At 37.0% G+C, this 17,426-nt stretch overlaps 1 protein-coding gene across 11 annotated transcripts in view; it reads right to left on the bottom strand.

Moving 5' to 3' along the window:
• The window catches only part of LOC126191547 (uncharacterized), a 344,682-nt gene that overhangs the window by 79,749 nt on the left and 247,507 nt on the right, over positions 1-17,426 (bottom strand). For 6 of the 11 annotated variants that reach the window (XM_049906193.1, XM_049932534.1, XM_049932525.1 and 3 more), the window contains exons 7-9: positions 11,009-11,163; positions 7,117-7,328; positions 2,887-2,930 (exon numbers count right to left, since the gene is read on the bottom strand). In XM_049906193.1, coding sequence (XP_049762150.1) covers positions 2,887-2,930; positions 7,117-7,328; positions 11,009-11,163 — 411 coding nt within the window. Of the gene's footprint in view, positions 1-3; positions 853-2,886; positions 2,931-7,116; positions 7,329-11,008; positions 11,164-17,426 lie in introns of all 11 variants that reach the window. The other 5 variants (XM_049932491.1, XM_049932474.1, XM_049932481.1 and 2 more) reach the window with 1 other exon arrangement.

Raw genomic sequence — 17,426 nt, forward strand, 5'->3', positions numbered from 1 at the left:
TACCTCACTTGCTGTTTCTCGATGCATCCTGTATTTTTATTGGAATCAACATCATCAGAACACTGAGCCTGTTTTGCTGAGCCGCTACCTCTGGACCTTGATCTACTCGTCGTTGGAGGTTCGGATTGAACAATAGAGTTACGGGAGAGGGATTTGGATGGAAAATCTGGATCTGTAATTTCATCATCATCATTCTGAGTATCATCCATACTGGAAATCAAACGGGCAGGCTGGAAGGATTCAGCAACAACCTTCTGGCTTCGGGGTGTAATAACTGCCTCCACATCAGGACTAGCCTCTGATTTTAATAGCGGTCCTCGACGATTCTCCGAGCTCCCTTGTCGGAAACCTTCAATACTTGTTAATTCAGGATTCTTCGCAGAGCTGCGAGAGCCTTGTGATGTATCAGATGACTCATAATATTTAACTGGTGCTCGTCTTCCACTTGATGTTTGTTGCTTCTGAGGCACTGCCCTCGAGACAGGAAGACTTGCTGTCTCTGAAAATCTAGATTTTACACCTGGGCTATCAGATACCGGTGAAGTTCGCCGAGAACTCGCCTGTCCACGACTTGGCGATTTTTGATCTTCAGAAAGGGTGTCCTCAAGAGATGTGGAGGTTCTAGGTGTAGATCTTATAGGTGATCGTCTTCCTTCAGATTCTGTGTTAGATCCCCTAGCCTGAAACTGCTGCTGCCTTGTGGATGCAGTGGGTGGACGGGAAGAGGATCGGGGTGTATCAGAAGCTAGTGAAGAAAGGTTCAGTGAGCCATCAAGCTCCTCAGTTTTGTCATTCTGACTGGGGCCTGCCCGAGCTGTGGCAGCATTTTCTCCTCTACCTCTGCTCTGAGGTCTGCACAAGGAAAGAAAAGAGAGACATTCTAAGCATGAACTATTTAACATTTGTATTCTGAAAATGATTAGAAACAAACAAATTTCTGAACGTTATTATTTCATTTGTTGCTATTAACTGATGCTTGATCTCCACTTTCACCCTACCACTAGCTAGCCAAAATTTTAAAACTCCAGTGCAAGAGCTTTTACACTGGTAAACATCAACGAAAATGCTAAGTTTTCTGCTTGGAAACATCTACATATACCATTAAAAATCTATTGTACATATCAAAGAAATACGTGAAGGGGGAAAAAAAAAGTGGAGCACCCAGAGGACGTGGTTGGACATCAATATAACTTTGTACACGCACACACCACGGGTGAGTATGTAAATGGTCAGAGTTGCAATTCCCTGTGGCTGACAATGTATATTAGGAGGTGTGAACATTGTCAGATATTCAGTGCTCACTGTGAAGGTCATGGAGATGTCACATATTCGTGTGAGGCTGTGTTATCAGCACCAGGAAGAGTTTGAAACTGATGTCATTTTGAGTCTACATTTTGTCATTTTGAGTTTACATTTGGCTGGCTGGCTGAATCATGCAATATCCAGATTTATGGGGTATTTTTATGTAACAATGGCTCAGTGTTGGACTGCATGGAAACATGAGGACAGACATACCTGTAGTCAAGGTTACAATCAACCCTGAATGACAACCACAGGGGTGGATCACCATACTGTGCACCAAGCACATCATACCCCCTTGACAGCTGCACCAGCCATCTGAGAACAAGTAATGGACTTCCTGCAACATTCTGCAGTTAACACCACAACACAAATGGCTGTGTTTGGAGTGGTACTGTGACTGTAAAACACAAACTGCTGATGAATGGTGCTGGAATGTGTTCATCAAGGACTTGTAGCTCTGCACTGCCCTGGATGACAATCACCAGCAAGTACGACGGAAATCTGAGGAGAGTCCCATTATTTCAATGTTTTAAAGAGGCTCCCTAATGTTAATCCTGGTGTCTTGGTGTGAGAAGCCATAAGGTATAATTCAGGTCATGGCAGACAGTCGCTGAGGGTACTCTGATGGCACAACAGTGCTTCACAAACATACTGTATCTTCATACAACAGCACTATGATGCCATTTTTCAACACAACATTGCCTGTCCACACATGCCAGTATATCAAAGACCAGTTAGAACAGTTGTGGGCCAGTTTGCCTCAGGAGAGGACAAAATGGCTTCATGACATCTTTCACAACAGAACCAACACATGCATCCGGGCCAGAGGGAGTGCAACGTCATGCTGATAAGTGGGCTCACACTATCAAGCATTTTGTAAATTTAACTTGATTTTGTAATCATTGTAATAACATCGTATACCCTCTCAAACTGTGAAGTTTCATTTTCCACCTCCCCTTCTGGGTGATTCACTTTTTTTTCAGCAGTCAGTATATTACTGTGGTTTGTTCATCAGTATTCATAAACAGTGTCAGACTGGTTAAACTATCCAGACTGTATAGAAAAGAAAAAATAATTTGGTACTGAGACTGGTGAAAACTTTAATTTCAGGCAACTACCTGAAAACAGGCAATAGAATTCCAAGAAAAAAACTTGGAAAATGTTATCAAAAGACTGCGAGCCACAGAGATGAACTAATTTACAGAAGAAATGCACTTTATACTGCAATGTAATGCATGTAGGTCTACAGTTCTGGTACTTTGATGAGTTTATCATTTTAATAACATATGTGGCAGCTGTATCTGCATATCATTTGATGCAGGTAGTCCTGTAATCACTAGAGCTCACAAAAATTAAACTTCATTCTTGCTGAATTAAAAGAGTACAAAGTATTATAGTACAGGTTGTCATTAAACAAATAATATAATTAAACAAGAAGAAGAAGCATTGGTTATAAACTGAATGATGCATATATGATGAAACAAAGATTACTACACAAAACTTCAACAATTATTTACAAAATTTATGATAAGCCTATTGAGAAGTGTTCTGTGAATAGCTTTTCTGTAAGTCTTGATGTCCTACCTTGATGGTGTCCTCGATGGCTCCCTGTATTGTTCATCAGAAAGCTGAAAATAAGTGTTATTATTTACACAAAAATGTTTTCCAGATACAAAGTAATATGGATGTTCATATATTCAATATAAAAAATATAAATATGAATTATTAATATAATGTTCAAGCAAATGTAGAGGAAATGGAGTAGAGCCAACAGGCTATTTGATATACAAAAACAGGAGTCCTGGTTCATAAACATTCTCGTAACAGCTGTGCATATATGTATTTGACAATTTTCTTATTCTAATCAACAAATACGAATATAAAATATGCACAAAAATAATAAATTATAATTACTAGTTTGAGCAAGCTGGTACAATGGTACAGGATAAATGCAAAGAGACTGATTTACAACAACAACAGAACACTTCTGGTAAAGCAAAAATAATGTTGACTGGAATGAAGTACATGTTCAACCAAGAGATAGTACTACATTCAACATGTTCCTTATCAAAAATATATTCATTACTGAATTATTGTTGATGACATAGAACTCTTAGCTTTTGCAGCTGCTCATTCCTTCTTCAGGAATGGAAATGGATTTGACTGGGTGTAGGGGTGGGGTAGGGGGTGGGAGGAGGGGAGTTGGAAGGAGACTGTTTCTAACATCAGTACTGGAAGTTATGTGGTGTCACCACCAGACACGACACTTGCTAGGTGGTAGCCTTTAAATCGGCTGAGGTCCATTAGTATACGTCAGACCCGCGTGTTACTACTATCAGTGACTGCAGACCGAGGACCGCCACACGGCAGGTCTAGTCTAGAGAGACTCCCTAGCACTCGCCCCAGTTGTACAGCTGACTTTGCTAGCGATGGTTCACTGTCTACATATGCTCTCATTTGCAGAGACGACAGTTTAGCATAGCCTTCAGCTACGTCTTTTGCTACGACCTAGCAAGGCGCCATATTCAGTTACTATAATTACTTCAAGAATGTATTCTGAACAGATAATATTGTGAATCATGTACTGTCAAGAGCGACGTTCATCATTAATGGATTAAAGTTAAGTATCAAACTAATTACGTCCGCTTTCTGAATTCTCATTCCTTGACATGTTCCAGACCTCACGTCAATATAGTTCTTCCCTCCTCACGCCAGTCTGTGTGAGCTAAAACGAGTGCATTTCGGCGTCCACTCGTAACACAGTGATGGCTCTTCTGCTAACACAAAAAGTTATGCATTCTGGTGACAGTCACTGGCCATCCCTTCTGTTTAATGAGAATTTAACAATTTCTTAATGGAAATATTCTTTTTGTACCATTATTTATGTTTAAAAGCAGGTAATCTCAAGAAAATTATTTGCTGTTTTGCTTTTATTTTGGCCAAGAGTTTTCTTAACTTTTTAGCCCTGGCACTTTATGATCCATTTCTAAACATAAGTTTAAAAGCACTTTTATTCTTTAAGTCAGCTTTCTACAGTTTTCACTGACTGAAGGATTCTTCCTGAATTTTGCTCACCATCCACGACTCACATTCACTATGAGGCTACTGGGAAAGTCAAACTATTAGCACTTTTGGTTGCTGTAAAAGCATTATTCTTTTTTTTCTTTTAAAACATGTTTAATTTAAGAACAGCTTTTTGGGAGTATATCATATTTCTTCAGTCTGCATTACAAACTGCACAAAAAGTACTCTGTCACCTTCATGACTTTCAACCTCATTCTTAACACTCCTTTCATCACTGGAAATCACTACATACAACCACTTATTGGAATGTAGATAAAAGTAAATCTGGGTTTTCTGTGCAGTTCACAGAGTATGCTATGTTTACAATCATAAATGGGACAATATGACTTTGTGCAATTTTCAGTCTATCAGCATGCTTTGAATGTCCATTTCAAGCTTGCTATGTGCATGCATTATCACTTTATTGCAAGAAGTGTTATCAGCATTGCACATTCTCTGCTGAACAGGCATACATGACAGCATTTGAACCACTATCAGTAGACACAAAATATTGAAGATCTGCCTCACAGTCTCCCCACAGTCAACACCAGCTGATGACAGCTACCTAAAAATTAGGGTTCACAGGTACCTCAAGAGATTGAAACAGAACAGTGTACTGAGATGACTGGAAGAGATGTTTCAATCTACATAATATGCAACAACCTCCACATGATCAATTTGGTCTTTAGTTGTCCATTACAAACAATAACACAAACCTGTAGCACTGTGCTGTATAATGAGAGTGGAGAAGGGAACACATTGAATGGAACCTGGATCATTGGCATCAAGTTCTCGTCACCAATGAATGAAGAGTATGTCAGATGGCTGACTGTCATCATAGAAAAGTGTGGAGACAGCCAGGTACCAACAGACATCTCAGGCATGCAGGGATATGGGTTTAGCTGGTTATATATGTTTTGGGTCAGTATCATGTGTGACCCTCAGACATTTCTCATCATTATTGCGGCCAGTCCGTATTGGGACAGGATCTTCCAACCTATTGTCCTGATGTACAGTCAACACTTTGGTAATGGGTTCATCTTTGGAGATATTAATGAAGGAGCACACACTGAAACATTCTCACCCACTGGATGACCTCACCACGGCTGTTGTCAGAGAGCAGAACAGGCTTCAGTAGGAACATCCCTAACACCTTGTGGATGGCATACCAAAGGAGATCCAGATATACTACAAAGCATGGAATGCAGCAATATGGTGTTGTGTGTTACACAGCAGCATATTTTGATTTCTCAGATGTGCTTTTCTTTGGGTTATTGTTTTGTTTTTATTCCACAGTAAAGTTATTATTTTTTATTTTCATAAAACATTCTCTTCATTCCCAGAGTCCCTCAAATTTAAGACAACACACATCCACAGAGCCACAAAACAGTTTTTGAGCAGTTTATTAATTACTTTTACTGGTTTTTCTTAAGCATGGTTCATGGTCAGAAGTAACTTTCTGAAGAACATTTTTTACTGACAGCCAAAGATGAAGATATCGCCACTTTAAAAAAAAAAAAGTATACTGTTTACTATTTGTGGCTTATGAGATTGAGAAATAGCCAAGCCTTTACCTCAGTGAGTGCAGGAAAGTACTTAAAAGCAACAATCAGACTAACCTATGTACCTAGGTGATGTTCATTAATACAATGAATGGAAACGACATAAAACCAAAGACATGCAGATTCAATTTGAGTATGGCCCATAACCCTCTTTCATAACCAAATGTGCTGTGGGCTAATATACATGGGGAAGTCAGCAAAACAGTTTAAACGTGTCCTTTATTCAAAAAGACCAGCAGGAAATATAAATGAAAATATTAAACATATTATATTTGTTCTGTTTCTGCAGATATCATGACTGTTTAAAAACAACAAAGCCCCAGTGAAGGACAGCATTACTACTGAAATGTGGAAGTTAAGAAAAGGTGAGCTTTTAAAGATAATACACACATATTTAACAAAGATCTGGGAAACTGGAATGATTCCCCAGAACTGTAAATCTGCATAAGGAAGATGAAAAGGTAGACCTGAACAACTAAGAGGCAAGTCTCTCTTTCCACTCACATATAACACTCTTTCAAAGGCTTCCTTAAAAAGTTTGGAACAATAGGCTCACGACCTGATTGGTGACTGCTGAGCAGGATTCAGAAAGGGTCGATCATGTGCTGAACAGATATGGAACCTGATGATGATATTAAGGATCCATCAGAAAACAAGCAGAATTTTCACCCTTATTGAGTGTAAGGAGGCCTATGACTATCGATGGACATCATTTTTGACACTCTAAGAGAGCTCGGAGTGCACAGGCGGACCAGAGAATTAATCTGCCAAATTCTTAAAATACAACAACTAAAGTAAAAATCCTCAGTGAAATCTCTGAGTCTATAGAGACATGTACAAATCTCATTCTGAAAGATAAATAGCTTTTGTCACATGACATTAGAAGTGTATATACTGGAATTCAGTACTAAAAATATACCCAGAACCATAGCTGTGACACTGAATAAATATTTAGAAATAAACTTTTGCCCTATTCGCTCACTGAAAGAAAACACATATTCTTACTTTTTACATCTGTTGAAATTGTATACAAAATAAGAACTTGAAAATTTAAACACGTGGTTTTCTCACAGTGTCGTGAAAGACTCCTTGAAAAATTCCTTACTTGGAGTGAAAGTGTTATTTCTGTAACAAAACACTAAAGGTATCATTAATTTTAATATCCAAGTAAATACTTGTTAATACAAACCTGTGTGTTGTAGGAATCTGAATAATCTTGTTGCTGTTGCTGTTGCTGTGGCTGCTGTTGTTGAGTGTAAATGTCTTGTGAACTGTAACTAGGCTGAACATAGCTGTTGGTTCTCTGAGGTGCTGTCGGTTGAGGTGCTGTTTTATACGTATTTTGGTTGCCCCTGTATGGCTGTTGCTGGTTGTTTTGGCTTCCAGTGTACTGCCCATAATCTTTTTGAAAAAAATTGTAATGCAATTACTAATTACACTATTATAACAAACTATATTAACGAAGATGTATTTTGTATTTGCTAGAAATTTCACCAAACAGAAAATTTAGCTCCACAAAGAATTACAGTGATGTTTGTTATTGTACATCTAGACAACTAGATAATATCACTGTTGTAAACATGTTCTATGAACTGCAGTAACTGTTCAGCAATTGTTACACCAACAAATGAATACATTTTATAAGAGGTATGATAAAAAAGTAACGGCATTTTTTAATTTCACTGGCTTTATACATCCAATTTTCAAAACTTTTTTTTCTTATAGGTACACCTATTACTGCTGTATGTTTGCATTTTCAGCTGTTTTGAGTATTTAGTTTATTGTTGACAATCAAAAAGGTTATACATGTTTTTGAGTGCTCAGCAAATTTTTACTTACAAAATATATGGATAAAAGAATTTGCATTAAATTTTGCTTGAAAAAAATGGGATGAAATTGCAACAGCACATTCAAAATGTTGACTGTGGGTTTTGGTGAATCTAATATGAGTAAGACAAGAGTTTATGAATGGCATAAACATTTAAAAGAGTGTCCAGAAGACATTGAAGGCAACAACCACCCTGGGAACCCTTGCACATCAATTACTGATGACAATGAGCAGGAAGTAAAGAAAATTGTTCTGAAAAATTGCCAAATCACCATCAGAGAGATTGCTGATGATGTTGGCATACTCTTTGGCTCACGCTAAGCAATTTGTTGGATGCCTGGACACGAAACATGTAGCAGCAAAGTTTGTTCAGAAATTATTGAATTTTGACCAAAAACAACATTTCATAGACATTGCTCAGGAACTGCTGAATGAAGTCGACAACAATCCAAAACTTCTAAAGAAGGTTATAACAAGTGACAGAACGTGGGTATACAGATATGATGTTGAAAGCAAGGCCCAATCATTCCAATGAAAACAGTCTGAAGAGCAGAGACCGAAATACTTCTCACTGTATTATTCAATTACAATGGGACAGTGCTTAATGAATTTCTGCCTTATGGTCAATAAAGAATACTACATGGAAGTTATGGATCATTTGCATGAGCAATCCAAAGAAAACGATAATGATTGTAGCAAAACCACTCATCGAAATTGCATCACGATACTGATCCCACACACACATCAATGCTTCTTCGTGATTTTTTGGCAAAAAACAAAACTGTCACGTCGTCTCAGCCACCGTATTCGACAGACATGGCCCCCTGCAACTTCTCTCTGTTCCTGAGGCTGGAGAGAACAGTGAAAGGATGTCATTTTACCACCAATGATGATGTAAACACGGAATCGCTGAAGGAGCTGAATACCATAATGAAAAGTGAGATTCAGAAGTGCTTTCAAGAATGGAAAAAAGCATTGACACAAGTGCATTATACCTGTGGGGGATTACTTTGAAGTGTCCAAAGTTGATGTTGATGATGAATAAATAATGATAATTTAAGAAAAACAAAAATTCCTGTTACCTTCTGATCACACCTCATATGTCATCTAAGGTAGTGGAGGATAAATAACATTTAATACACATGCACTCTAAAGTTTGTTGCTCATACTGAAATTTTATTGTCGTTGTAATTATTACTTTTTTATATTCTATTGACAGATTTTTACAAGCTATGCACTGCCTTGTTCCATATCCAGGCAGCTTGCTTATACATAATCACAGCTGCCAACAATGAGAAGAGGCAAATATGGAGCAGGGTCCCCAGAAAACTCTGAAAACTGGTAATCTGGTTTAGGTCTTAAAATGTTATATTTCAGGTACTTTCTGGCCCTAAATAAAGATTATTTTTCAGGAATAAAAACTATAGTAAATGAAAAAAATCAGGTTAAGTGCAAAAGGCTAAAAATTAGTTTAGTAACAAAGGGTGCTTTAGAAACATTTCCGTAATTTTCAAATACTGCACAATCAATAAACACATATCTCAAAAATTATTAATGAAAATAAAATAAAAAACTGAAACAAAATCCATTTCCATTGTTAAAGGACAGGCCTGTCTTCAGTGTTTTAAACAACACTATTTACAACCCTTCCTCGTCCACAGCCTCTTCCTGAATTTGCGTAAATTTGTCTAATACAGAATCTGGATTTTCACTGGTGATTGAAGGTAATTCTCTTTTGAGTGACAATCTTATTGCACCTGTTATCTGGTCAGAAAAACCACAACAGCTTACAGATAATTACCTTGAACCTTAAGATGTCATTCAGTTCGAAAGCAGTTTTATTTCTGTTCATTATGGTGATACGTGCAGATTGAAATTTTTTTGTGATGACTCAGCATAACCTCTCTTAGTAAGCTATGGTGACAAAATCATTTGTAGACGGTATTACTATGTTCTCAAGAAGGAAATTGTTACTAACTATAAAACATATTAATAGCATATGATTAGCGAAATGTAAACTGTAGCTTTTCTGATTTTTTTAAATTATCATATTTTAAAAATTTTATTTCTGTAATTTTTTAGTAACTCTCAAATTAAAATGATAAATCCATAACATTTATTGACAATCTGTAGTAACTGGCAGCCATGCATAATGATTCATGAAATATGTACAATATAAATAAATTAAATAAAAATGTCAGACCCATACTTCCATTTAACACTACACTCTTCCCTATTGTACGCTGACACAGATACATGTCTGGTTCAGATACTTTTCACAGCACACTGGTGTAAATGGAAAATAATCAGAAGACATGATGAAATGTTCTGCCAGTTTAAAACTGCGCACCAAAAATGATCCGAACCTGAACCTTTGTTTTTATAGGCAATGCTCTCAATACCTGAACCATCTAGGCAATCTCACTGTAGCTTCAATCTGTCAGTATCTCTCTCCTATTTTCCTAACTACTGTGGGGGCTTTTCTAAATGCCCTTTTGCCTCACTTTTAGAGGGTAAGGATATAGTGGAGTATGCTGTAGACATAGTGTAACAATTGTTTTCAAAATTAATCTTTACAGTTGGCAGTGGAACAGTCTGACTAACGCCAAGAAAATTTTCCTCTTCTGGTATCTAAGTAAAAATGTTGATATATTTTGAAAGGTAAATCCACATATCTGTACATATATGAATACCTTCATCTATATTTGCTAGTAAATACCATGATTGTAAGAAAAGAGCCAAACAGTATACATCATCTGATTATGTCTGAGGTCAACAAAAGAATTTCACACCATATAAAGTGTGATGTAAGCAACTACAGTAAAAATAAAATTCACGAAGAGTATGGTTCTAGTAAAAAAATCTTCAGAAAACCAGTTTACAAACAAGACAATAAAGCAAAACTGTAAAATATGCCTTATTCATTAGTTCTAAAATTATATATTTTGGAACATGGAGACACATGGCTCTGGCAGTCCTATTTAACATAGGTCTGAAATGCCCTCAAGCTTCTTTCAGTATAAAATCTGTATAAAAATGCAAAGGAATAGTAACATATCATTCCCCAACACTAAATACCACCCCAAAAGTGTTTGCAAATAATTGTCAAAATGTGTAGCAGCAGATGTGATAGTTCCTTAAATTCAGTAATACAGAAACTCTGTGTGTGTATGTGTGAGTGAGAGAGAAAGAGAAAGAATAAAAAAGAGAGAGACAGAGAGAACATGACATGACATGCATGTGCCAAACTTACCAATGTCTCGATAAAGTTCAACATCTTCGTCATAGTTGTTATAATAAGGATCATACTGAGCAGCTGTGTCATATTGCTGTGAGCTATTATAGATGGTTGGATTTGTAGGAACTGCAGATTGTGGCTGTGGCTGGTAACTATTGCTGGGTTCCACCCTGTCACATATAAACATTATACGATTTAGTCTGATTATAGCTGCAGAGAAATATGGTGTCGATTCAGATGCTTCACTGCTACAAGCACAGAAATTTAAATTGGTTCAGGAGAGAGATCATATAAAAGGTCTCTTGCAGTACTGCAATACCATGCCAATAATTTCATAATACTCAAAATCACAGCAAGTCTTCTCAAAGAAGATTATATCCTTCACATTTATTCCATGTTCTAGACACAGAAGGCAATGGTAAAACACCATCCAAGTGCACAATTACGGTATGCCTTGTTTTAGCTTTTAAATTTCCAAGAATTATTTAATTTTTGGGCGTTACATGAACAACGCACAGAGGATAATGTATGTAAGCCTGAACAGAAAAGAATTGTGGAACCAACACAGATATTTGGTTCTTAAGCTGGACACCACTAATTTAGTACAGTTCCTATAAACCTAATAAAACACTCACACATGCACACAATAACACTCTCTAAGTAGTCTAATAAAACACAAATATGGACTTGGCCATTGCCTTACTTTAAACAGCTTATGATCTCTTCCACCATTTTTATATACCCATACCTTTATCTATCATTAACTTGTTAACTGTTGACCTACAAGATATATCTGAATCCAAAGCTCTGCCTCTCAATGTCTACTATATCCTACTGGCACCAGCCCAGTTATTGTTTAGGCATAAAACAGTCCTATTTCTGATTTTTTATTACTGAAACTGTCTTCCTTATAAAAGTTGTAAATACCTTTGATCCTCATAAGTAAGCAGTATTTACCCTGCCAGAAAATGTCACCAGGAAATATTTAATTTTCTTGTTAGTAATCCCCCTACACTCTTCATCTTCTTATGGAGCCTAAAAACTATTTGCTTTTTATGTGAACTCATTTTGAGGACTGTTATCAACTACCTCATTTTTGGCCCTGTTGGGCTGCGGTATTGGCACAAAGTAGCCATGAAGGTGTACTTCCATGTACACGTGTTTGTTAATTCTGAAGAATGACATAATCCAAAATCTCAGCAATAATTCCAATGTAGGTTATGGGGCAATCAACCACACAGCATTTCAACTATATGCTGAATGTTTATCTTGACTCCTTCCACACCTGTTGCAGTAAGTATTACAACCTAAGCATGATTTCACACTGTATCATACCTGAATGATTTAAAAATCCAGAACATATTATTATGAAAATATTTTGATGCTCTGAAAGCAAACAATCATTTAAATGGCAGTGCTGCCATAAAAGTCTAGCAGTAAGACGCATACATTTCTCATCCAAGAAAGAATGTTTGAACTGAGGTTTTAAGTGTTTCTAATGATGTGCATGTTGCTAAATCTGGCAAAAATGTCATTCACACTTTCAATCCATTATGAATATATTATCCTGTTTGCTGTTTTCTGTGTGTCTGGTGGTTTTACTGTCAATCCACTGTAGCACATAGTTTTACCATCAGTCCAAAATAACATGATTGCTGAAAGAAGTTCTGCAATGTGCTACTCCACATGAACAAGTAACAATTTGTACTTTTTCTTATTTATACCTATCTGAATATGCGCTGCAGCCAAGATATAGAGGTCCTGTTATCAGTTTTTACATAGATTTTGTCACATAACATCAAAAGACATCACAGTGGATGCGAGAAAAGTAAGAGCAGTTTTGTGACAATTTTTTTTTCAAAGACTTACAGTGGATCACTGTTACATGGGATGCATGCTTTCTTAGCAAATTCCATTGATGAAATCCTCTCAGGATATCAGCCAAGTGGCAGTGTCATCTTTTAGCAATGTTTCAACAAGGCGCTCACTTGTCATCTTCACCTAAAAATGACAAGTAGGGGACTTGTTGAAACACTGCTACAAGACAACACTGCGACACAATTGATATCCCGAGAAGATTTCATCAATGGATTGGAATTTTTGCAATGTTTTATGGAGATTATACTGTATTCAAAGACCCAGGTAGTTTCAATGGCAAATTCAGTTTTGAATCTGTTTCTATTGTGAAATCTATCTTTTAAGCCAATGAAGAGAATATTGTTGTAACTGAGTAACTACAGGAATATTTGTCTATTTTGGATTTCACACTCTTTGACAGTGGAGCAGATAGCTCATCATGTCTCTTGGAGCAATGAAATGCTTATTTTTTTTTTTTTTTTAGTAGCACTTTTATGAAACTGTTACTGGCAATGAAACCTGGATTTATAAGATTTATAATTTTGAAGTAGAATTTTTATGCAGAAAAGAGCTTGTTTCAAGTTCTGCAGACTTCATATTTGCTTGCTCATTATGATTTCTCTCTCACACATAGCCAAAAAATTGTTGTGAATACTTAGCTGCTGTTCACTGAAATGTCATTTCTAAGTTTCTCAAAGATGCTGAATGATGCAACAAAGACAAAATGGTAGGTGAGTGATTTTGGAGAATGAAACATGCAATGAATGTAGCATGTATCATTTTGAAAGAGTAAAAAAATGACCATTCTACACTAAGTAAGCTTTCGGCTAAAAAGGCCTTCATCAAAATTAGACAAAACACACACACACACACACATTCTCACGCAAATGCAACTCATGCATCAAGTTGCGTTTGCATGAGTCTATTGTCTAATTCCAATGAAAGCTTACTTCTTAGACAGTCTTTTTGTTGTGACTATCTATGACTCAGTAGCTCCACTATATGGTGAGCAGCACTCTATCCTTTTCATAATATTGTCATTATACTAGCCGGCATTTTCCATTGTTTGATTTGACCATTCTACACGATTTTCTGCAGTCCTAACATAAAATTTACCGCTTACAAGTGTTAACTTACCTTATTGTGAACAGGCAAAGAAAATCATTGTTTTTAAGACTTATTGATAATATTAAGTACTTAACAGTATCATTCACTGTGTTACGAAATATCTACTGAGTGAGGTACTACAATCTGTTATGTCAGTCCTCAATCAGTTTTCTAAAGTATTTAACATTTTTAATGTAACTCAATACTCTGCAATGCAATGACATGAAATAGAGTAAGTTTTTACCTGATAGTGTTTTCATTTCCATATTCATCCTTGATCAGCTGACTCCTTGATGGAAGTGGTCTGTTATATGTTTCTTCGATGTCACTGTCAGAGTCTTTAGGCCTTTTAATAATTCTTGATTGCTCAGCTGTTTCTTTATGTGATGGTCTTTGGCTGTATGGATTTACAGTCAATGATGGTCGAGGTAAGGTAGGCGAGTAGTCAGTATTATTCAGACTGTCATTTGGAAGTGAAGTACTTGTAGGTCTCCTGCTTCTCAGTCTTGTTAATTGGTTTGCAGAAGGTCTCCTTGTAACAGCATGAGTCTTTGAAGTTGTCTGTAGCAACTGAGCACTGGGAATTGTGGTATCAGTGGTTAGGATAGGATAACCAGTGTAGATAGTAGGTGATGTTCTGTTAGAAGAAGACTGTAAATTCAGAGAGACAGGATGCCTTCTATTTTGCCTACCTATTACATTAATTTTATTATTTTCTTGAATATCTGAGATATTGGTGTAGGAAATGTGGGTATGATTTGGATTTCTGGGTAAATAATTAACAACATTGCCTTTAAATGTTGCTTTAATGGTTTCATCATTGTCACTGCTCTCAGTGAAGTCCACTTTCAGTGCAGCTGTGTCAACATATTTCACTGGTATTTCTTTGTTGATGTAACCTGGAGCATTAGTGTCAATGGGTACAGGATGCTGTGCAGTTATTTTACCTTCGTTAACCCCTTGCCATTCAGAATCCTGCGTATAAAAATTCTGTCCCTGTTCTAGTAGTTTCCTGTCTGGTGTTGTGTGATGCTTTTGTTCTGTTTCTGTGGGTTCTGAAGATGTGTGACTGCCTCCTTGAAAATAATTCCCTTGCAGACTGTCAGAGTTCTGTCTGTTTGGCAATTTTCTTTTGTTAGATTTTGTTCTTATGGTTGTCGTTTCACTACCATGATTGTACGTATTGTCATATCCTGCTATTGTTGTTTCGTACCTTTCCTCCTGTGCTGCATAATCAGTATACGGCCTCTCCTTATCAGAAGCAGAATGTGTTCTAGAGCTAGTGGTATAATAAGAATCTTCACTGGTTTGTGCATGTTCTTTGACAGTCTGTGGGATTCTTTGAATATTTTTATGAGTTGTGTGATCATAGGTTTGACTGCCTTTGTAATTATTGTATTGCTGAGCAGTAACTGCTTTTCCCTTATCATAAACAGGAGATGTTGGTTCCTCAGCTAACTTGTGCCGTTCCTTACCCCTTAAAGAAGTAGGTGCTTCAGTCACATGAGTCTTCTGTGTTACATGATGATTATTTGGTATTCTCACAGTTCCACGCTGTTTAGCCGGTTGCTGCAGTGGTACTGCTGGTAACTTCCTGTGTAAGTCTTGTTGAACATACACTCTCTGCCTCCCTCTGCTCCTATTGGTTTTGTGGGTAGCAACTGGAACTGTTTCAGTTTTAGATTTATCAACAGAAGGCTGAGAATATTTTGCAGTTTCCTCATTGAAAGATGGTTCTGCATTTCCAGAAACAGAGTCAGTACTTTTCTGTGTTATATCATCCTCTTCCTCTTCAACTGCTGTTCCTTCTTCACTTGTCTCAAGTTCTCCATTATTTTCTAGTTCTGAATCATTCAATTTAATATTCTTTGTGTTAGTTTCATTTAACTTTTTGTGATTTGGAATCTCACCTCTTAATTTCTCTATGTATGTGTCAAAGTCAAAATTTATGTCAGCAAATGGATTTTCTATGTGGCTAAACTTATTAACATCTTCAAAGAAATCTGGTGGAGGTTGAAAAAAATGATTCTCATCATCCTTTTCATTGACATAATCTTCATCATAATCTCTCTCATTTTGGTCAGGGTACAGCTTTCCTCCAGACGATTTGTTAGGTCTTTGTCTGGGTTCTGGACTCAGTTGAGTAGCATGATGTTTATTTTGTTGTGTTGCTGTCGCTCTTAGAAGTTTTGCATTTGAATCTTGGGTGTGGCTGTCATAAGCAGACAGTGTGCTCCCAGTATTTGGTATTTTCCTTTGTAAATATTCCACTCTTGATGGAATTTCCTTGTGTCTCACATGGTTTTGGGCAATTTGGCCATTTGTATTTCTCTCTTCTGGTGAGTGATGCTTAGTAGGCACGTGGGAATAAATGTTAGGCTCATAATAATTTCTAATCCCATCTGTGACACTGGGCTCACTATAGTATGTGATACCATGTTGTTCAAGAGTTGCAGGCACTTTTGCCTGATGCCTTATAGATTCTTGTACAGAAGCAGTAGGGAAACTAATTTGAATCTGGGAGGCTCCTTGTCTCATTTTTGTCAGTTTTGAAGAACTCTCTGTTAATGCATCTGCATTTTTTGTAGTATCAGGTTCATCAGCCACTCTGAAAAGTGGTTTCCCATTCTCATTATATGGAAGTTCATGCATAGATGTAAGTGGTCTCAGTACCTTAAAGTTGCTTTGTTCTCCATTTCTATTTGCAGAATTTGCATTAACATGCACAGGTGACTTTACTGGAAAATGATTTTGGTTCTGTACATTAAACTGTTGAGAAGCAGAGGGAGCAGATTGGAAATATGAACCACCAAGATTAAAAAACGAATAATTTTCATCACCAAGTGGTGTGTAGTATATTATACCAGGCAGGTTCTGAGCATATGTTGCTTGGCTGCTGTTTCCAAAGGAGACAAAATATTTTGATGGTGTAAGTGCAGTACTGACAGGAGATGACCCTTTCTGGAAAGCTTTGTTGCTACTTGGGACATTAACCCTTGTCTGAGGAGTTGTAAACAATGAGTGTGGACTAAGTGGATGAAAAGTTTTTGCATTATGTGTAGACTGAAAAGATTCTTGGGTTGGCCTCAACTCTAATGACTGAAAATTACGCACAACATCAGGATTAGGAATAGGCCGGAATCCTGAAGAAGAAACTGACTCTGATGGACTGCTACTAAATGACTGTGCTGGGGGCAGCCTGCCAACTGGTGGGGGTTGAGGGGCTGACCAGAAGGGTAGACGCTGGCTCTGGGGTGCAATCTGCTGTGGAAACCTGTGTCACCAATAAGGAAATAAATCAATAGTCAGTTTTCCAAATTTTCACGTACTGACTAAGTGCTTGTGCAAAAGTAATAGTTTTTGTGAATTTCATTACATAAATTACTCTTTCCAATAGTTTATTTATATGTTGAGTATCTGTGAAAATTGCATATTTGTTTGAAGTATGTACATTATTTACAAACCGCAC

The sequence above is a fragment of the Schistocerca cancellata genome, chromosome 1 (genome assembly GCF_023864275.1).
Source record: "Schistocerca cancellata isolate TAMUIC-IGC-003103 chromosome 1, iqSchCanc2.1, whole genome shotgun sequence".
Classification (NCBI taxonomy): domain Eukaryota; kingdom Metazoa; phylum Arthropoda; class Insecta; order Orthoptera; family Acrididae; genus Schistocerca; species Schistocerca cancellata.